The sequence below is a fragment of the Ornithorhynchus anatinus genome, chromosome 7, assembly GCF_004115215.2.
Source record: "Ornithorhynchus anatinus isolate Pmale09 chromosome 7, mOrnAna1.pri.v4, whole genome shotgun sequence".
In the NCBI taxonomy this organism is placed as follows: domain Eukaryota; kingdom Metazoa; phylum Chordata; class Mammalia; order Monotremata; family Ornithorhynchidae; genus Ornithorhynchus; species Ornithorhynchus anatinus.
Window position 1 is genome coordinate 43613255 of NC_041734.1, and position 22495 is coordinate 43635749.

The 22495-nt window shown below is 44.6% G+C and overlaps 1 protein-coding gene and 1 non-coding gene across 3 annotated transcripts; both read left to right on the top strand.

The window, feature by feature from the left end:
* Positions 1 to 265: 265 nt before the first annotated feature.
* Positions 266 to 19913, top strand: NEU4 (neuraminidase 4). Of its 2 annotated transcripts, none has more exons than XM_029069368.2 (4): positions 266 to 346; positions 12577 to 12782; positions 16800 to 17055; positions 18429 to 19913. In XM_029069368.2, the coding sequence occupies exons 1-4, from the start codon at positions 319 to 321 to the stop codon at positions 19499 to 19501; spliced, it is 1563 nt and encodes a 520-aa protein (XP_028925201.1). In that variant the 5' UTR covers positions 266 to 318; the 3' UTR covers positions 19502 to 19913. The 2 variants fall into 2 exon arrangements, with proteins under 2 accessions (XP_028925201.1, XP_039768566.1); XM_039912632.1 differs by lacking the exon at positions 266 to 346 and adding an exon at positions 9848 to 10087.
* Positions 7226 to 7363, top strand: LOC114813571. Its single transcript, XR_003761288.1, has one exon. It is a non-coding gene; the product is annotated as a small nucleolar RNA SNORA7 (small nucleolar RNA).
* Positions 19914 to 22495: the final 2582 nt, after the last annotated feature.

Consider the following 22495-nt stretch of genomic DNA (forward strand, 5'->3'; position numbering starts at 1 on the left):
TTGATTGATTGATTGATTAAAAGCAAGATACAATGGGTGCCTGGTGTCCATAGTATCAACCCTTCTGAGCTCCAAACCAGAAGGATTTGTGCCACTGGGGTGGAGGCTCAACAGACAGATTATCCCACCAATCGGGTCCCTCCTGGAGGAACCAATCAAGGAAGGTCGAGGGAGGGGCTGACTATAAATCAATGTTTTAATTGGAAGGATTCAAAATCCAAAGCTTTTCCCGAATCCTTTCATTCGTTGTAGGAACTCAAAGACTTGCAAGCTGCAAACCTATGAGTCAGGAGTATAAGCCATCTGTTCTCCTGTAACATGGAGGGATGTTCTCAAATGCAAGGAGGTATGTTACTGTGAGGTGCTTGGCCTAGTGGGAAGATTTTAGGATTAGGAGTCAGGAGACCTATGTCTTGGTTCCAGCTTCTCCACTTGCCTGCTGTATGATCTTGGGCAAGTCACTTACCTTCTCAGTATCTCAGTTACCTCATTTGGAAAATGGAGATAAAATGCCTGCTGTCCCCTTTTTGGTAGACTGAGAGCCCAATGTGGGACAGGGACTGTGTCTGATCTAGTTATCTTATATATATCTCTTTTTAATCTTTGTTTGGCATAAAGATTGATAAATACCATCATCATCCTTATCAAACATGTACCTTGATTGATACCACATGAGTGCACTCAACTGTTTCTGTTGACTCTCATCGTATTCTACCCAGATAGATGAGTGCTGTGAGAAAAGCATTCCCTAAATCCCCAACAACATTTGGGAATCATATACAATTTGGTTTCAACTACCAAAATGGAAAGTGATGGAAAAAGGGTATTTCTTAGGGAAGGCAGAACTGGATTGAACACAAAATTAAGAATCTCCTGAACCTAATGGAGCAAGAGCTTTCTTTCGATCTTTCCTGGGAGCCTTGAGAACGCCTGTGCTCTTAAACAGGAGGTACATTTAATTTGCTGAATTAATGTAGGGAGGAAAGTTTTTTTAACCAACATTCCCCTCTCTCTCAGGCTCCCAAAGGGAACGTGTCTACCAACTCTTTTATATTGTACTCTCTCAAACACTTAGTACAGTGCTCTGCACACAGGAAGTGCTTAAAAAATACGATTGCTTAATAGGTTCCCTGTAGCAAGGAAGTGCAAACTCAGCCAACTCCATTGGGTCTGACCTAAAACCACTGGCTGGTGATTGGCTTTTAGCCTCAGGAGGGAAGAACATTTGCTCACCTGTTAAACTTGTAGGTGTTCTGGTGGGCTAGGAAGATCCATTTCAGAACTATGAGCCCCAGGGATGCAACGAAAAGACAGCAAAGCATCTGGAGAATCCTGGAGCAAAGAGTCAGAAGAATGCAGCTCATTCAGGCATATCATAGAGACTTTGCCCCTCATTCAAAAGGGAATTTGTTTGCCAACTTTGTTGTATTGCACTCTCCCAAGTGCTTAGTAGAGTGCTCTGCACATAAGAAGCTTAGCGGACAGAGAAGGGCCTGGGAGTCAGAAGGACCTTTGTTTTAATCCTGCCTCTGCTGTGTAACCTGGCAAGTCACTTCACTTCTCTGTGCCTCAGTAACCTCATCTGTAAAATGGAGATTAAGAATGTGAGTCCCATGTGGGGCAGGGACTGTGTCCAACCTGATTAGCTTGTCTTTACCCAGTGCTTAGAACAGTGCTTGGCACATAGTAAGTGCTTGAAGAAGCATTCAATAATTACCATTGATGATTGATGGTTCAAAAATTGATTGCAAATTCTACCCAGGGGAATGGTATCAATCAATCAATGGTATTTATTGAGCACTTTTGTTGTGTGGAGCACTGTACTAAGTGCTTGGGAAAGTACAATACAACAGATTTGGTAGAAGCAATCATGAAGGTTAATGGGGAGAGACAGACAAAATAAATTAGGGGTAGGGGAAATAGTAGAGCACAAGAATATTTACCCAAATACTGTTGGAAAAGTGATGATCAAGGTGCTTAAGGAAGGTGAGGAGATAGAAAAAGAGGACAGCTCTGCGGGAATTTGTATTATTCCTTTGGCGTAGCCTTAAGCAAGGGCTGTTTACTGACTATTCTGAGACTTATCTCCCCTCCCCATAAAAGAACTAAATCCCCTTCCAAGCTGTGAGGTGTCTGGCTGCATATACTAGTCAGAACTGAGGATAGGGGAAAACTCAGGGCAGGCTAATGAGTCCTAGGCTCACAAGACAGCAGTGTTACTGTTTCTCTGGGATCCTTAACTCTGAATTTCCTGATTTTGCGACGCCCTTTGAAATGCCTGATTCCGGTCGATTCTGATCGAGACAATGAACATTCAGTCCCTCGCTGCTTCTGCAGTTGCTCTCTGTGTTTTGGAACCTTCATTTCCTCCCCATAGAAATCTCCCTAGCCCAGTCCTTTGGCCGATGGAGAGCCTTTGTGGCTATTGTACAGATCTGTGATTTCATTTATTTATATAAATGTCCATCTCCCCCTCTAGACAATAAGCTCATCATGGGCAGGGAGTGTGTCTGTGACGTTGTTATATTTTGTACTCTCCCAAGCGCTTAGTACAGTGCTCTGCACCCAGGAAGTGCTCAATAAATATGATTGCTTGCCTGACGATCAACCCACCAGTCCCGTTTCATTAAGACCCAAGTTGCATTTTTTGAGTAACTCTTGTCTGCTCCCATTTCCTCTCTTTCTCCTTCCATCCCCTCCCTTCCTTACCTGCATCTCCCATGTGAAAATCCCATTCTGTCTTCGGGCTTCCCACAGAACGCCACCCAACGTGGGAGACCTCCCCACCTGCTCGAGATCCTTATCCCTCAGCCGTTGCCAGCAGCAATGTGTGTTCCCACCGGAGGGTTTGTGGACTGGGCCTTGGTCTTCTGCTCATCCGGACGTCACGATATTCCCAACAATAAACTCAGTAGAGTTAAATGTTCAGAAAGAAGCCATTCCAGAATGACCAATGAGCAGGTTTATAAGTCATTTCAAAGTTGATTTCCAAAGACAGTAAAGAGACTCCCACATCTAAAGCAGCCTCTTCCCCACGCTTGGTGTAGGCGGATATAATAACACCGAGGAGACTTAAACGTTTATAAGTATCATGGAGAGTGCCTTCTGTGATCTCTCTTTGATCTGCGTCCCAGGAATTCGGTCTTAGAACCCTGGTTCTGACCAAGAAATCAATGAAAAGAGAGGGGAGAGGAGGTCTCAGTTTAGATTGCATTCAAAATCTTATAGGGATTATTTGTTTGTTTATGGTATTTGTTAAGCGCTCACTTTGTGCCACGAACTGTTCTAAGCGCTGGGCAGATGCAAGTTCATCAGGTTGGACACATGGGGCTCACCATCTTAATCCCTATTTTACAGATGAAGTAACTGAGGCACAGAGAAGTGAAATGACTTGCCCAAGATCACAGAGCAGACAAGTGGCGGAATCAGGATTAGAACCCCAGTCCTTCTGACTCCGAAGCCGTGCTCTATCCACTAGACTACACTGCTTCTCTTAATGCTAGAAATCTAGAAGGGACAGATTTTGGAATACAAAGTGATTCATTAGGTCAGGGGCAGATTTTGAAATAGTGGCACAGGGAAGAGAAAGACAAATGACTCAGAAAGATTGCTTTGATGTGAAGTTCATCACCTCAAAGGACAAAGGAGTTATTGTGTTTTGGATATCGCAGGTGGATACATATCTTTTTCCGGCTTCACTGACCTCATCCCCTGATTGAGGAAGACCGAGGGTGCAGGAGTGTGGGTCTGGGACACAGTTGAGGAGATGAAGAATTGGACATCAAGAAAGAGTCACAGAGTACTGACTTTGCTTTGGCATGGAAAAGAGACTTTTTCTGTTTTGAGAAAACAAGGAATTTCAATTAGCATCAATGATGGATTCTTTTTGAGCTTTTGCAGTTTGCTCAGCACCAATCAATCAGTGATATTCATTGAGTGCTTACTGTGTGTGGAGCACTGTATTAAGCACTTGGAAGAATACAGTACACTTACTGTTTTACTGTCTCCAGTTGCTGTTTCTTGGAGAGGACTTAGAAAGTTAGTATTATAATAATAATGAATAATTATGGTATTTCATAAGTACTTACCATATATGTGTCAAGTGTCTGTGGAAAACTATACGTTTAAATTTGACTTTCTCCCCACCATGTGGACTAGAAAGAAATGGTTTTTTTTTTTAAATGGCATCTGTTAAGCACTTACAGATTACTTACAGATTGGCTGGCACTGTACTAAGCACTGTTGTAGATACAAGCTAATCAGGTTGGACTCTGTCCATGCCTCCAAGGCTTAACCTTAATCCCCATTTTACAGATGAGGGAACTGAAGCACAGAGAAGTGATTTGCCCAAGATCACAGAGCAGACAAGTGGTAGAGCTGGGTTTAAAACCCAGGTTCTTCTAACTCCCAGGTCCATTCTCTATCTACTAGGCTATGCTGCTTCTATGTTACTGAGACTTTTCCAATCTGTTTCCCACTTTACTTTATGCCCCTATACCTCTCTTGTTTGGCTTTCATTCTTCTCAGAAGCAGTCATCAGCACCACCTGTTTCTTTCTAGCTTTCTTCTATTTCCTCTTTTTTTCCCCTCTCTATCCCAATTACCATTGACAGATTCAGTCTCTCCCATTGTAATCGGCTCTAGTGTCTGTCTTTCCTGCTAGATTGTAAACTCCTTGAGAGCAGGGTTCATGTGAACTAATTTTCTTGTTAGTCAATCATATTTATTGAGCGCTGACAGTGTTCAGAGCACTGTACTAAGCACCTGGGAAAGTACAATACAACAATAAATACTTTCCCTGCCCTCTATGAGTTTACAGTCTAGAGAGGAAGACAGACATTAATATGAATAAATTATAATGTAGTAAATTACAGATATAATGACAGATATGGTCTCTCCCAAATGCTAAGTGTAGTGCTTGGCACCCAGTAGGTGCTCAATAAATACTAGTCCTGTGAGTCCAGTGACTGCAAGTTTAGGCTGGCTCAATTCCACACCGCCCACTGCCACCATCATCATTTTCATCACTGTTTTATTTATTGAACACCTTTGATGTGGGGAGTAACAAACTAGGTGTCTGGGAACATGCAATATAAGTAGAAGACATTGCTCTTGCCCTTCAGGAGTTTACTGTCTATTAATGATTTTATAATCTGATGAGAACCTCAGATGAAAAATGGTCAGATGCAGGTGGGCTCAGGCTGTCTAGTGGCCTCCCTGTGTCTCATTTAATAATAATAATAATTATTATTATATTTGCTAAGTACTTTCTGTGGGTCAGGCACTGTACTAGGTACTGGGGGGAATACAAGCAAATTGGGTTGGACACAGTCCCCATCCCACATGGGGCTCATAGTCTTAATCTCCACTTTACAGATGGATAACTGAGGCACAGAGAAATAAAGTGATTTGCCCAAGGTCACACAGCAGACAAGTGGTGGAGTCGAGATTAGAACCCGGAAGTCCTCCTACCTGGACTGAGCTTTAAAATGTTACTTCTGATAGGAAACTCCATTTTCACTGCATTGTTGCAGTAATTTCATGCTATTTTGTTAGACACAATTTGACAAGGATATAGACCTGGAGAAGGTACAGGAAGGAAGGATTAGCATATTCATGGAGCTTCAGGTACTTCAGTGCAATGACAAATGAAAAAAAAAATTGGGATATCGAAGCTGAAAAGATAAAGCCTGAGGGGGGCCACAATTGAAATCTATGGAGGAGGTGGACAGCACAACTCTTGCATCCCAAATCCCCAAATTCTCCTGAAGCTTGAATGTGATAAGGTTCAAGCCCCAAGTGGAAAGAGCACAAGCCCAGGAGTCAAAGGACATGGGCTCTAATCCCAGCAGTAACCTTTGCCTGCTAAGTGACCTTGGGCAAGTCACTTCACTTCTCTGTGACTCAGTTACTTCAACTGTATAATGGGGGTTCAAAACCTATTCTCCCTCCTACTAACCCCCCTCAAGACTGAAAGGGAATGTGTCTGCTAATTTTGTTGTATTATACTTTCCCAAGAACTTAGTAGAGTGCTCTTCATAAAGTAAGCACTCAATAAACACCACTGATTGATTACTTAAACTGTGAGCCTTTGCGGGATAGGGATCGTATCCGATCTAATGTTGGTATTTATTAAGCGCTTACTATGTGGCGAGCACTGTTCTAAGCGCTGGGGTAGACACAGGGGAATCAGGTTGTCCCACGTGGGGCTCACAGTCTTAATCCCCATTTTACAGATGAGGGAAATGAGGCACAGAGAAGTTAAGTGACTTGCCCACAGTCACACAGCCGACAAGTGGCAGAGTGGGATTCGAACTCATGAGCCCTGACTCCAAAGCCCGTGCTCTTTCCACTGAGCCACGCTGCTTCTCCATATACTGTACCTACCTGCATATACTGTACCTACCTCGGGTGCTTAGTCCAGTTCCCAGACATAGTAAGTGCTTAACAAGTATTCTCAAAAAAAAAATATAAGAGTCTTTGTCCACTTAAAGGAATAATTAAAAGGACGTAACTCCCCATGGCTTCCACAGCTGCTAATGATATAGTCTTCTGGCTTCCCTGGAGACATGTTAACAAAGAGGCTGGGCACAGGGAAGTCTTCCACTCTCTAGTAATTAGGACCGTCAGAGAGATGATTAGTTCATAGCTCCAAGATATTCCAGGGCATGCACAAAATCAGTCTGCTTAAAATGTCAACGTGTTCATTTGGGGACTCCGTGAGTCGTCTGGAGTGTGAGGTCAGTTGTTTCAAGAAATGCCTTTCCTCCTGTTCAAGAGCAGACTCTTTGGGAATTGGGGATAGCAATGACTGTGGAAGAGTAGAGTATGTGGGAGAGCAGTCAGTTAATGGTATTTACTGAGCGCTCACAGTATGCTGAGCCCTGGACTAAGCACTTGGGAGAGTACAGTGCAACAGGGTTGGCAGGTACTCCTTTAGGGGAGTTTAGGTGTTGGCACAGGTTGGGGCGGTGTTTCTGTGAGAATGAGATGTCTCTGGGGCCGTTTCTGTGAGTAGGTTGTGAGATTATCTCTGGTGTTGGGTCACACAGGGAGTCTCTGTTGCTTGGCCCTAGAGATGAAGTTGCAGCAGCAAGGACTCCCTGAAGACACAATTGCCTGGTTCTTACAGGTGCGGTTTGCCATCTACTGATTTATATAAGTACTGCAATCAGTCCTGGATTTCAGGGAATAATCGGAACATAATTACGATACCTGTTAAATCCACCTCTCAGGGGCGCCCCTGGAGAGTTACCAGTACTCTACCAGTCTCGGCTACGGGAGGGAGAGTCAAGCTGAGACCTGACCAGTCCATTCCTAGCTTGGCCGGTGGCTAGCGAATGGAAGGCAATCTGCTACGAGGCCAAACTCGCCCATGCTGGGCAGCAGTGGCATGGGAGAGAATCGAAGGTGGAGACTCAAGTTTACTGAAAGAAAGGAGGAAATGGTAAACCACATCCGTATTTTTAACCAGGAAAACTCTATGGACACGCTACCAGAATGATTGCGGATGGAGAGCGGGATGTTCTGGGAAAGATGCGTCTGTGGTGTCGCTATGTGTACAAAATGACTGGACGGCATAAGACAAGACTTGTTAAGTGCTTACTGTGTGCCAAGCACTGTTCTAAGCGCTGGGGAATATCCAAGAGAATCAGGTTGGACAAGATAATGAGGTTGGACACAGTCCCTGTCCCACATGGGGCTCACAATCTGAATCCTCATTTTACAGATGAGATAACTGAGGCCCAGAGAAGTGAAGTGACTTGTCCAAGGTCACATGGTAGACATGTGGTGGAGCTGGGATTATAATTTATGTCCTTCTGACTCCCAGGCCTGGGCTCTATCCACTAAGTAATGCTGCTTCCCAAACTCTTGCCACTAAGTGATGCTGCTTCCCAAACCCTTGCATTGTCTGGGAATCAAACACAGGTCAACTGCTTGGAAGGCATCTGTGAAAGCATTATACCACCAAAATCGTCATTGGCATCCTTCTCCACACTCCTGTTGCATTTTTTAAATGGTATTTATTAAGGGCTTATTATGTGCCAGTCACTGTATTAAATGCTGGGGTAGATAATATCTAAGTGGTTTGGACACAGTCCATGTCCCACATGGTGCCCACAGGCTTAATCCATTTTACAGATGTGGTAACTGAAACACAGAGAAGTGAAATGACTAGCTCCCGGTTACACAGCAGACAATGGCGGAGCTGGGATTAGAACCCAAGTCCTCTGACTTCCAGGCCCATACTTTTTCCACTAGACCACACTGCTTCTCTCCTAAAGTACAGAAAAAACCCAGAGCAGTTTTACTGGGGACCCCATGGTAGTAGTTGGGTCCTGGTCCCACCTTTCCTTGGATTTTAAAACCCATCCTCAAATTCCAGCTTTCCTGGCCAAAGCCGAAAACCAAGGATCCTTGAGGGTGACAGCCGAAAACCAATCTTCCCTTGCATCTGCCACATGCAGCGGTTGTGGCAGATAAACTCAGCAGGTATCATTCCATCCCCAAACTTTTCCAACCTCTCCAAGAGGCATAAGTTGTTTTCTAGATCAGGAATTGTATATTCCTTTAGTTTAGAAATAAACTTCAGTGCAATTACTATTCAAGAAAAAAGCAGCATGACCTAGAGGATAAAGCATAAGCCTGAGAGTCAGAAGGATCTGGTTTCTAATCCTGGATCTGACACTTGTCTGCTGTGTGACCTTAGGCAAGTCACTTAATTTCTCTGTATCTCAATTACCTCATCTGTAAAATGGGGATTAAGGCTATTGAGCCCCTTGTAGGACATGAACTTTGTCCAACCTAATTAGCACACGGTAAGTGCTTAAAAAATGTCATTAGTACTGGAGAGTCATGGTTTTTTCTCTGCAACATCATTCTCAGTATTTATTGTATGTCTACTGGGTATAGAGCACTAGGCCAGATGTTTGGGAGAAGAAATTAAAAGTAGAAGTTGTGTTTCTTCTTCCTGATCTTACAGTCTAAAAGAGTTTGTGTGTGGTCGGGGGTCGGGGGGAAGGACGGTATTTCTCCTGGTAAATTCTAGTTTTAGGTAGTGCACTGAGCATGTCTACAATATAATTCCCATCTCTCTAAAACTATGATCTGTGGCTCCCTGCACCTGGAGGAAGGGAAAGTGAGCAATCAGTCAATCCTTTTATCAATCAATGGTATTTATTGAGGGCTTACTGTGTGCAGAGCACTCTACTAAGAGCTGGGGAAAGTACAGTGTAACTGAGTCGGTAGACATGTTCCCTGCCCATAAGGAGCTTACAGTCTAGAGGGGAGAGGGGGTGAATATAAATAAAGTATGGATACTAACGTGTGCTATGGGACTGAGGGAGAGATTAGTTGTCTCACCACCTTCAGAGAGGACCCCCATAGCCATTTCAGCAGCATGTCTCCTCCTTCCCTCTGTGACTGCTGCTGTGATAGCGAGTATACGGTGTACAGTGATCTGAACACAGTAAGCACTCAATAAATGCGACTGACTGAATGAATAAATGCCCACTCTTAGGAGGAGAGACTGGGGACCGCCAGTGCCCTGGGGAGAGACAAGATGGTGGATTTTGGCTCTTGGGCCCCCCTCGGGGCTTTTTCCGCCCCTGAATGGACACTGGGTCTGTAGTCTGGCCCTCCTGGAACGTGAGACTTTGCTGCTCACAGGTCCACTGAACTGCTCCTTAACAATGGGGCCCCTGTCTGGATGTCACTTGCTCAGTCTCCAGTTGCTGACTCAGGGAAGTTTCCTGGTCACTGGCCATCGGCCCCTATTAGAGCTGTGTGAGGGAAGCAGGGAACCACGACGCTGGGGAGAGGAGGTGGGAGATAGGTGAAGGGAGGAGGGAGAGGGGAGAAAGAGAGAGAGGGAGAGAGAGAGAACACGCACCAAATCAGAAGGATAACAGAATTCTCACCACAGACTTAAGGAGAAAGAGCACATTAAAATAATTAGAAAAGGAGATTCATTCAGTCATTCAGTGAACACAACAAGAACCCCGGGAAAGGAGCAGAAATGTGTGTTACTGCATCAAGACAGGCTTTAAGAATAAACAAGAACCCTTCTAATTGAGCAGGAGTCCAGGTAAGTAATTCCTTTTTAATCCCATCATTTATCATGAGCTGTAATCCTTCCATCCGCTCTGTCCAAAGGATCTTTTGGGGGACAGAACTCAGTCATCCATTTTAAAAATAATTTTGGCCAGCGGAAACTATTTAGACAATGACAGGAATTGGGTTCCATTATTAGAGAATGGGGCCAATGAGCCACTAGTTTCCAATTTGTTTTGCACCTCTTCCAGTTGGGTCAGAAAATTTTCCTTCACATTCTCCAAGATGAAAGTTCCCCCTGCAGGGAGCACGTTTGTGTATTAAATCAGAAATGGGAGTGAAGGAGAATGAAGCTGCAGGGAAATAGCTTAGACTAAGCTAGCCTTAATCGGTTTCCTGCCGAGCCAGCATGAAGATCAAATTAAATGAAATTGATCATCCGGGGCTTTTCAGGACATCTAGGTGTCTCAGTCATGATTTCTTTCCTTCAAATCCCCTAAAAACTCTTTGCATAAAATCCCCCATCCTTCCTTCAATCCTATAACAGTGTTTGGAGAGCACAGATTCTCTCAGGTCAGGAATAATGGATTAATTGTCTATTCTTATCTATCTGCAGCAGTCACAGAAAAATTCCAGGGGGATTTTTAATGTCTATCATTAAATCAAACTCATCACACCTCTCATTTTTCAGTACCAAAATGAAACTCTCCGTAGGGAGGAAATTCAAGAAATTCTTAGGGTCAACACAATGAACAAACTAACCCTCTTTTAGAGAACAGAAAGGACATTCTGAAGAAGCGAGTAAATCTAGTAGTAGGTCTAGCAGGAAGAAATCTCTAACTTTGACAAAGAATTCAGAATCAGACACCCCTTTCCATTTCTAACTCTTCATAGGGGGAATCAGAAAAAGTTTATCTGTAGTTGAAACTAAAATTCAGAGAGATGCAAGTTTTTTTTTCCTGGGTGAAAAAATAGAACTATTATAATGACTTAAAGATCTTGTTTGTTCTGTACCCAGGAAGAAGTAAGGAGTAGGAAATCAATGTAACTTCAAGTTTTTAAATTTTATTTTATGGTATTTGTTAAGTGCCACTAAGGGCTGGGGTAGATGCAAGCTATTCATTTTGGGCGCGGTCCCTATCCCACAGTCTTAATCCCCATTTAGCAGATGGGGGAAATGAGGCACGGAGAAGTGAAGTGGCTTGCCCAAGGTCATGCAGCAGAAAAGTGGCAGAGCTGGGATTAGAACCTAGGTCCTTCCTCCACCCGTGCTCTATCCTCTAGTCAACACTGCTTTAAGATCCTTCAGAAAAACTGCTCTGGGAATACCCAATTCTAGAAAAAGAATTTTACAGAAAAGATTATTTGTTGAAGACCACAACTTTTGGCATCCTTGAGACTGCCCAAGCACAGAAGTATCATAGCTCCCTAATATTGTTCAGAAGCTTGGCAAATTTCCCCATCTGGACATGGAGTTACCAGTATTATATCATCTCACTCAAATATCATTGGGTAATTCTATCCCATACTCAGATGCTCATATTTGGAGGAAGCATAAGCTATTAGAGTAAGACTCTTGATGAGGGAGGTAGATAGCAGCCCAGGGAATGTCAATCCTATCCTTGCCGGACAAGGCTTTTAACTAGCTTGATTGTTTTCATCGTGGATGCTTAATGATGGGGATCTCCATGGCAACTGGGAAAGAAGGAGGGAAAATGGTGACATGTTTGGAGCTGTTCAGTAATTCTGCTGTCTGAGCCAAGCATAAAGAAATGTCACTCAGTATTCAGCTCATGCAGGAGAAGAACGGGTGACTCCCAGCTTCCTGGGAAAAAGAGTGGGCCATGCACTTCAAACCTGTTGCAGAATCCTTTCAATTTAGGAGAAATTAAGTACTTTGATGGTCAAGAAACGGTAAAAGATGCCTATTCAAAAGAGGTTTAGATCAACAGTGGGGCCACCAGGGCAATGCCTTAGGATAAGTGAGGGTAAGGGCAGTGTTACCCCTAACACTATGGTTAGGAGATCAAGGCAGGGTCAGCTATGGAAGTCAATCCCATTCCTGGGAGGGTAGAGAGATTGGAGTAGTACATCTTACAGACAATTACTCTCTCCCCCTTCAAAGCCTTACTGAAGGCGCATCTCCTCCAAGAGGCCTTCCCAGACTAAGCCTTTTTCCTCATCTCCCACTCCCACATCACCCTCACTCACTCACTCTCTCCCTGCCCCACAGAATTTATATATATATATCTGTAATTTTATTTATATATATTGATGCTTGCTTACTTGTATTGTTGTCTGTCTCCCCACCTCTAGACTGTGAGCTCACTGTGGGCAGGCAGGGATTGTCTCTCTTTATTGCTGTAGTGTACTTTCCCAAGTGCTTAGTACAGTACTCTGCACACAGTAAGTGCTCAATAAATACGACTGAATGATTTATTGCTTGGCACATAGTAAGCACTTCACAAAGATCATTATTATCATATAATAATTCTTCTTCTTCTTACATTTTCTCTCCCCCAGAGGCCATGAGCACTCGGTACTTCCCAGGGCGTACAGTGCTCTTTGAGCAGGAGCAAAGCGGAGTGACGTACAGAGTGCCAGCACTTCTGTACATTCCTCAAAGTGCCACGTTATTGGCTTTTGCTGAAGAGAGACTGAGTCCTAACGATGCTCATGCCAACCTGTTGGTCCTGAGAAGGGGAACGTTTTATCGGAACTATGTAGAGGTGAGTGATACTGCCAGATAACAGGACAGGCAGATTGTCCCATCCAGTCTTTGGAGGGCAGTATTGAGGTTAAATATTGAATTCCTGGGTGAATTCAAGTAGGTGTCCAGGCCCTTCAGTCCAAGAACTCCAGAGCCAGCACTAACATATGCAGAAATAATAATAGATAAGCAAATGGGTTATGACAGAACTGGGTGTTCGTTTGTTTTGCAGAAAGGGCTTGATCTGGCTCAACCCCCTCCCCCCTGCTAAGACTTTGGCAGAATAGACATCTTTTCAGCTGAACTAGGAAAGAATTGGGGTTCTGGGTTCTATGAATCCTGTACAGATTCAAGTAATAGCTCCTGGATTCAGAGGATTGTTCCTTAGAGGAAGCTGCCTGTATTCATTGGAATGAAGCACTTTGAACCTATCTACACAATTCGCGAAAGAGAAGGAGAGTCACAATCCTTGCATTACCATGTTATGTGCCAGTGATACCTGTTTCCCTGACAACTCACTGGACCATTCCCGTTCGGGTAGATTTTTTTCAACATTATTGGGTCTGTGGCCGCAATTTGTCCCCTTTGCTATTAGGAGCAGCGTGGCTCAGTGGAAAGAGTGCGGACTTGGGAGTCAGAGGTCGTGGGTTCGAATCCCGGCTCCACCGCTTGTCTGCTGTGTGACCTTGGGCAAGTCACTTCACTTCTCTGGGCCTCAGTGACCTCATCTGTCAAAATGGGGATTAAAAAATGTGAGCCCCACGTGGGACAATCTGCTTACCCTGAATCTACCCCAGCGCTTAGAACAGTGCTCTGCACATAGTAAGCGCTTAACAAATACCATAATTATTATTATTATTGTTACTCCTGTGAGCCCTTGTGGGATGTGGACTATGTCTAACCTAGTTAGCTCATACCCCTGTGATTAGTACAGTGCTTGCCACATAGTTTAGTGCTTAACAAATGCCATGAAAAAAAAATCCTCATTTTTGGGAACCAGAAAGACGCCACAGAGAAAATTACTACCTGGGACTAAAATCACACACTTTTGGAACTTTTTTAAGCTATCAGGATAATGAGGAAGTAGCTCAGGACACTGCAGAATTACACTGAATGTTGTCAAGTGGAACAACAAGGTATCAGAAATGGCCCATGCCTACATTTTATTTTGCAAAATAGAACTCCCAAATTCCCTGGGACAACTTGACTCCTCCACTTGTCTGCTGTCTGAACTTGGGCAAGTTACTTAACTTCTCTGTTCCTCAGTTCCCTCATTTGTAAAATGGGGATTAAGACTGAGAACCCCAGATGGGGCATGAACTCTGTCCAAGCTGATTAGCTAGTGTCTACCTCAGCATTTACTATAGTGCCTGGCACATAGTAAGCGCTTAACAAATGTCTTAAAAAAAAGTATTGAATCCATTCAGGAAGAGATGGAAGAGAAGTCCACGGCTACACATGTGCATTTTTCTTTTTAAGGAGACATGCCCTTGGATCGAGAAGCAGCGTGGCTCAGTGGAAAGAGCACGGGCTTTGGAATCAGAGGTCATGGGTTCGAATCCCGGCTCCGCCACTTGTCAGCTATGTGACTTTGGGCAAGTCACTTAACTTTTCGGTGCCTCAGTTACCTCATCTGTAAAATGGGGATTAAGACTGTGAGCCCCACGTGGGACCACCTGATTCCCCCATGAATACCCCAGTGCTTAGAACAGTGCTCGGCACATAGTAAGCGCTTAACAAATACCAACATTATTATTATTATTAATGATAACAATAATTATAATTAATAAAAATCATGGAATTTGTTAAGCACTTATTATGTGCCAAGCACACTTCTAGACGCTGGGGTACATACAAGGAAATCAGGTTGGACACAGTCCCTGTCCCACATGGGGCATGTAGTCTTAACCCCCATTTTGCAGATGAGGTAACTGAGGCAAAGAGAAGGTAAGTGACTTACGCAAGTTCACACAGCAGACAAGTGGCGGAACTGGAATTAGAACCCATGTCCTCTGACTCCCAAGTCCGTGCTCTTGCCACTAGGCCCTGCTGCTTCTCTATGTAGTCCTAGAAGGGAAGATTTTGTGGAGGAAAGATTTTTCCAGTCTTCCTGGAAACATCTGATGTTCCCTTTGCTTGTGATTCCCTGCCTTTCCCTTCTCACAGTCAATCTTCTGGAAGCTCAGGATCAGATCCTGACATACTGCCTTTGGTACACAGTTCTGACATGGAGTAGTGGATGTCACTCCTAATCATTCAATCAATCAAATAATCATATTTATTGAATTCTTATTATGTGCAAGGACTGAACTAAGTGCTTCAGAGAGTAGAATATAACAGAGTTGGTAGACAAATTTCCTGACCATAACAAGCTTATAGTGTAGAGGGAGAGACAGATATTGATATAAATCAATAAATGAATTATGGATCTGCACATAAGAGCTGTGGGGCTGAGAGAGGGGTGAATAAAGGGTGCAAATCCAAGTGCCAGAGTGATACAGAAGGGAGTGGGAGAAGAGGAAATGAGGACTTAGTTGGGGAAGGCCTCTTGGAGGAGATGTGCTTTCAATAAGGTTTTCAAACTGGGGAAAGTGATCTCCTCTAGGGAGAAGGATACTGAGGATCTGGTAAGTAAGGGACCCTGAAGTTGGGTGCAAAGGTGAAATCAAAGAATGAAGTACATGGGTAACAAGAGTAGAGAACTGGAGTAAGAAGACTAAAACGCTGTGTTTGCTTGGGACAAAAATCTAACTTCTTAAAAAATCCTGAACTGTCATGTTTCTTAAGGTTACAAATATGTTCAATTCTTTTTTTCGTCAAACCTAAAGAGGATTGGCAAACAGAAGATTTGGGGGCCATGATTCTGGACCCCCTCAAGGCTGTTGGTTTTAGTCACGGATTACTGGCCATGTTGCTTGCTTTCTTCTCTGCTTGTCTCCTGATTGGCCTGGGAGCTGGTCTGATTGACAAGCCATGTCTGCTTGTCCTGTGGGTTTAGTGCTGCTCTCCTCACTTTGCTGCCAGGACGCTTGACTCTGAGATGGCCCTGAGGCTCCAGGGTGACAGTGGGGATGGGGAGGGGATAGCTGAGGAGGGAAAAGTGCCAAATGCCACCTGTCAATCAGGAAGGTGGGCTCCCACTGGGGCTCTCTTGTGGACTCTTTGTTGAATGTCACAGGGATTGAGTCATTTCCCCTGTCTACATGCTGTTCTTCTAAGTGCTAATTTGGCCCCGAGAGTTAGATTTGGTCTGTTCAGATTGAAACCGGTGAAGCAGTGTGATCTAGTGGAAAGAACACAACCCTGGGAGGACCTTGGCAAGTGACTTTACTTTTCTGTAACTGAGGGAATAAGACTGAGGGCCCATGTGGGACATGGACTATGTCCAACTTGATTAAACTTACTCTACCCCAGTGCTTAATACAGTGCCTGATATATATTAAGCCCTTATAAAATACCATAAAAAACAAAAACAAAACAAGAAACCTGTTTTCCCTTCTTCCTCAGGCTGTGAGCTCCATCTGGGACAGGTATTATCTGACATGATTATCTCGTATCTACTAAAGGGCTCAGTACAATGCTTGGGACATAGTAAGCACTTAACATGAAAAGCATCATCTCCTAGAGGATAGAACATGAATCTGGGAGTCAGAAGGGCATGGGTTCTAATCCCTGCTCCCCCATTTGTCTGCTGTGTGACCATGGGCAAGTCACTTAACTTCTCTGGGAATTAATGGGAATTAAGAATGTGAGCTCTATGTGGGATTATCTTGTATCTACCTCAGGGTTTAGAACAGTTCCTGGCACATAGTAAGCATTTAACAGATACCACAATTATTATTATTATTATGTTTAATTAAAATTAAACCTTCAGAGGAATTGTTCTCTTGAAAAGTCCCCTCAAAAGCACTGCCTTTCTCCATGCAGATTTGACCAGAGGACAATAGGGAGAACTTTCGTAGGCTGAAAAGTCAGAGTGGAGGGGCTGAGGGGAGGAGAATCTTGATTTCTTCCTGTCCTCTTCTCTCCTCATCAGTGGGAAGACATGAGAGCACTAGAGACTGCAACTCTAGACCAGCATCGGTCCATGAACCCCTGTCCTGTCTACGACGAATTCACAGGCACTGTTTTCCTCTTCTTCATTGCCGTGCTTGGCAGTACCCCAGAGGCCTTTCAGATCATCACGGGCCAAAATGCCGCCCGCCTCTGCTACGTGTATAGCTCTGATGAGGGTCACAACTGGAGCAGTGTCACTGACCTCACCCAGGAAGTCATCGGAAGCGCAGTCAAAGGTAGAAAAGCTCACTCACAAATGAACAAGGAGTTCAGAACACAGGAGTTCTTTTCATCATAAAAATTTTCAAAACTGGTAACTTTTTAAAAAAATAGTATTTGTTACAATGTGCCAGCCACTGTACTAAATGCAGGGGTAGATACAAGTTAAACAGGTTGGGCATAGTCCCTGTGCTACACAGGGCTCATGGTCTTAATCCTTGTTTTACAGATGAGGTAACTGAGGCACAGAGAAGTTACATGCCTTGCTCAGGGTCACACAGCAGACAAATGGTGGAGCCAGGATTAGAACCCAGGTCCTTCTGACTTCCAGGCCCATGTGCTATCCACTAGGCCATGCTGCTTCTCCACTTGGGTGTCCAAGCCTGGCTATGAGACTAGAGAAGAGAGTAGTGTGTGCAAGATTCCTCCATTTTTTTTAGTTCCAGAGACCAAGCTGTAAGGGTCTGAATAGCTATTTTCTGGTTGTTGGGGAAGGGCAGTCAAATCAATTATTCAGTCGTGTTTATTGAGTGCTTACTATGTGCAGAGCACTGTACTAAGCACTTGGGAGAGTACAATACAACAGAATTAGCAGACATGTTCCCTGCCCATAATGACCTCACAGTCTAAAGGGGGAGAACTTTAATAATAATAATAATAACAATAATAGTAATTATAATGCTCTGTTAAGTGCTTACAATGAGGCAAGCACTGTAATAATAATAACGTTGGTATTTGTTAGGCGATTACTATGTGCAGAGTACTGTTCTAAGTGCTGGGGTAGATATAGGGTAATCAGGTTGTCCCAAGTGAGGCTCACATTCTTAATCCCCATTTTACAGATGAAGTAACTGAGGCACAGAGAAGTTAAGTGACTTGCCCAAAGTCACACAGCTGACAGGTGGCAGAGCCGGGATTTGGACCCATGACCTCTGACTCCCAAGCCCGGCTCTTTCCACTGGGGTAGATACAAGGTAATCAGTCAGATGCAATTTCTTTTTCACACAGGGCTCACAGTCTAAGGGCCAGAGAGAACAGGTATTTAATACCCATTTTATAGATGAAGAAACATAGGCAAGTGACTTACAATATAAAAGATGGGGAGGCCTAATGGATAGAACATGGGCTTGGGAGTCGGAAGGTCATGAGTTCTAATCCCAGCTCTCCTACTTGTTTGCTGTGTGGCCTTAGGCAAGTCACTTCACTTCTTTGTGCCTCAGTTACCTCATCTGTAAAAGGGGGATTAAGTCCATGCCTCATGTGGGACAGGGACTGTGTCCAACCCGATTTGCTTGTATTCACCCCAGAGCTTAGTACAGTGTCCGGCACATAGAAAGCACTTAACAAATAGCACAATTATTATTACAGCACTCTCTTCTTCTCCGTGCAGACTGGGCTACCTTTGCCCTGGGCCCCGGACACGGAATTCAGCTGAAATCAGGACGGCTGCTGGTGCCGGCCTACACCTACCACATCGATTGTACAGAATGCTTCGGAACCCTCTGCAGGACCACCCCTCACTCCTTTACCTTTTACAGTGATGACAACGGCCACAATTGGCGTTTCGGCGAATTCATCCCGAACTTGCGAACTGTGGAGTGTCAGTTGGTGTCTGTGAACGAGGAAGATGGCAGCAACGTTCTTTATTGCAATGCCAGGAGCCCTCTGGGGTACCGAGTCCAGGCTCTCAGCACCGACGACGGAGCTGTCTTTCACCCGGGGCAGCTGGTTCGAAAATTAGTGGAGCCCCCACGAGGCTGCCACGGTAGCATTGTTGGGTTCCCAGCTCCTCTGGCCTGCACCCCTGCTGGCCTCCCTCTCCAGGAATTCCCACCTGTCAGGCAGAGAAAACTCCGACTTCTCCTAAGAGAGCTTTTGAGAAGCAATCCTCCTAGAGAGGGGATTGAAAATGTTACCTCCACCTCTGGGCCCCTCAAGCCTCTGGAGTCTCGTCATACAAAGAACTCTGAAAACCCTTCTTCCAGGAGCTGTGAGCATGGTGATCTTGAATCTTTCCAACGGTTTTCCCTTGCAAAAGAGCCAAGACTATCTGGCCCAGAATCCATTTCCAAACCAGAGACTTTTTTTCAGACCCCTACCTGGGTGCTGTATTCCCACCCGACCAGTGCTAGGTCTCGAGTCAATATGGGGGTTTATCTCAGCACCTTTCCTAGAGATGCCAACAGCTGGACTGAGCCCTGGATAATTTATGAAGGCCCCAGTGGCTACTCTGATCTGGCCTACATTGGGCTACCATTTTCAGGGGTCCCAATGGTAGAGCTCCCCGCTGTTGCCTTTGCCTGTCTCTATGAAAACGGGACCAAGTCCTCCTACGAACAGATCTCCTTCAGCATGTTCACACTCTATGAAGTCATGGAGAACATACCCATGGCCCCCAGATCTCCGATCCGGAGAGGCCGAGAGGGCAACAAGGGACGATTTAGGACTTGTACGACCTCCTGAATCTTTCAACTCATCAGATGAGACCCCAAGTCTTGTCGCAAAAGATTCAGAGAATAGAAATGACTCTAAGTTCAGGTACAGACTCGGGTCTTGAAGGAATTCTGACTTCCTCTTTTACTGGTGTTCATGAATGAATATGACCTTCGTTGAAAAGGGATTTGTGGGAGAATTTCAATGTTCTCCAGATCCCATTTCCATTCACCCTACTGTGTGTACACAATAAACAGTCATGGATAAGGGTAAAAATGATGACCTTAAGAGGCCATACTGAAGGCAGAGCTGGCTTTTGGACCTGGGGAGGGAAGCCACTAGTAGGTTCTTTTCAGAAGCTGTAGGAGTATCGCCTCATCTCCCTCCTGCCATTCGTCTCCAAACTCCCTGAGTAACTTGTCTACACCCGCTGTCTCCAGTTCCTCTCCTCCAATTCTCTCCTTGACCCCCTCCAATCTGGCTTCCAACCCCTTCACTCTACAGAAACCACCCTCTCAAAGATCACAAATGATCTCCTTCTTGCCAAATCCAATGGCCTCTACTCCATCCTAATCCTCCTCAATACTTCAGTTGCCTTCAATACTGTCGACCATCCCCTTCTCCTGGAAACATTATCCAACCTCGGCTTTACTGACGCTGTCTTCTCCGGGTTCTCTTCCTTTGTCTCTGGCCACTCATTCTTAGTCTCTTTTTTGGGCTCCTCTTCCTGCTTCCCACTCCCTAACTGTGGGGTTCCATTAGGGTTCAGTTCTGGGTCCCCTTCTATTCTCCATCTATATCCCCTCCCATGGAGAACTCATTCGCTCCCATGGCTTCAACTACCACCTCTATGCAGATGATACCCAAAACTACATCTTCAGCCCTGATCTCTCTCTCTCTCTCTCTCTCTCTCTCTCTGCAGTCTCACATTTCCTCCTGCCTTCAAGACTTCTCCATCTGGATGTCCTACCATCAGCTCAAACTTAACATGTCTAAAACAGAACATCTTATCTTCCCACCCAAGCCCTGTTCTCTCTCTGACTTTCCTATCACTGTAGATGGCACCACCATCCTTCCTGTCTCACAAGCCTGTGACCTTGATGTTTTCTTTGCCTCCCCTTTCTCATTCAATCCATATATTCAATCTATCAATAAATCCCATCAGTTTGACCTTCACAACATCACTAAAATCCTCCCTTTCTTCTACATCCAAACTGCTACCACGTTAATCCTATCCTACTTCGATTACTCTATCAGCCTCTTTGCAGACCTCCCAGCCTCCTGGCTCTTCCGCACTCCAGTCCATATTTCACTCTGCTGCCCAGATTATTTCTCAACAAAAATGTTCAGGATATGTTTCCCCACTCCTCAAGATCCTCCAGTGGTTTCCCATCCACCTCCACAACAAGCAGACATTCTTCACTATTGTCTTTAAAGTACTCAATCACATTTCCCCCTTCTATCTCACCTCGCTACTCTCCTATTACAACACAGATCACACATTTGGCTCCTCTAATGCTAACCTTCACATTGTACCACGATCTTGTCTATCTGGCCGCTGACCTCTTGCTCACATCCTGGCTCTGGCCCTCTTCCTATCTGACAGATAATTATTCTCCCCACCTTCAAAGCCTAACTGAAGGCACATCTCCTCCAAGAGGCCTTCCCTGACTAAGCCTTCTAGTTCCTTTTCCTCAACTCCTTTCTGCGTCGTCTTGATTTACTCCCTTTATTCATCCCTCCTCGCAGCCCCAGAGCACATAAGTACCTATCTGTAATTTATTTATTTTAATGTCTGTCTCCCCCTCTAGACTGAAGCTCGTTGAGGACAGGGAATGTGTCTATGTTATATTGTACTCTCCCAAGCTTTTAGCACAGTCCTCAGCACACAGGAAGCACTCAAAAAAATGATTGACTGAGTAGGCAGGTCCCTTCAGAGGGAAAGTTACACCAGCCTGCCTGATTTCCTCTTCTCCTTGCAGTGCCTTCTTTGTGCTCCTCTTTGTTGACACTGAAAGTTGAAAGGGGAGGCTGGGTAGCCCTGGATCCTTTTTAGAAGCACAAGACCTCTCTCGCTTAAGTCTAAAGTTGCTATTGATAAAAGAAAAACATTCCTTAGATGCTATGTGACTTTTTAGTGTGTTAGTATAATTGGGCTTCAGTTGGGAAAGAGAAATTGGAGGAAGGAAAGAGAATTGGTATTATTTAGACTCTTGAAAGCAACAGGTCTTCCTGTTCCACGTGGCATCTGAGTTCTTGGCCTTTTTGCTTTGTCTTCCTTCCCCCTTTCAGGGGGAGGAGTAATTTGACATGCCAAGTAATGCGAGAGGGCTAACCTTGACGGTTTGAGGTTGCACGCCCACATACATGAAGAAGCACACTTCCTTTTTTTTCTCTCCTTATCTCCTCCTCCCTTTCTTTCTCTTTCATTTGCATCAGGGCTACCAGACTAAAACCAGGAAATTTTGAACTCTTTGTTATTTTTAGCAACAGCACAGTGAGACACGAAGAAATATGCAAGGAGCTAAAACTTACTGCACAAGTTGGGTCTGTAACAGGTTGAGTCTGAAAAGGAAACCCAATAAAGGTGGTACAATCAGCCCCTATTTAACTCGTCCTTTGATAATTACTCAGGTAAGTGGAACAACAGGGACACAGGCTGGTCCCGAGGACCCAATTAAATACCTGTACCAGCTCACCGGCATTCTTAATATGGTACACACCCACACTGCACTGAGTCACACAAGCCCTCACTCAGACACACACCTACTCATTCAGACCTACCAATCCACAAATTCAAATTCTGTCACACATCTACACTTAGCTGTGCATAATCACTTCCTCAGCCACTTTTATCCTCAGGCATCTTCCCCCATTAGATAGTCTCATTTAGACCCTCTCAAAAAGATACACTCTCCCTCCCTCACCCATCAGCCCCCAACTCCCAATTCAAACCTAGTCAGCCACAACCAAACAAATGCGTTCAGCTACAAACACTCAGACACTGCAAAATGGTGGGGCTGA

Coding starts and splice junctions, on each gene's coding strand:
- NEU4 (XM_029069368.2), top strand. CDS start 319: ATGGAGGGATGTTCTCAAATGCAAGGAG. Junction 347..12,576: donor ATGTTCTCAAATGCAAGGAG/GTATGTTACTGT, acceptor TCTCTCCCCCAG/AGGCCATGAGCACTCGGTAC. Junction 17,056..18,428: donor CATCGGAAGCGCAGTCAAAG/GTAGAAAAGCTC, acceptor TTCTCCGTGCAG/ACTGGGCTACCTTTGCCCTG.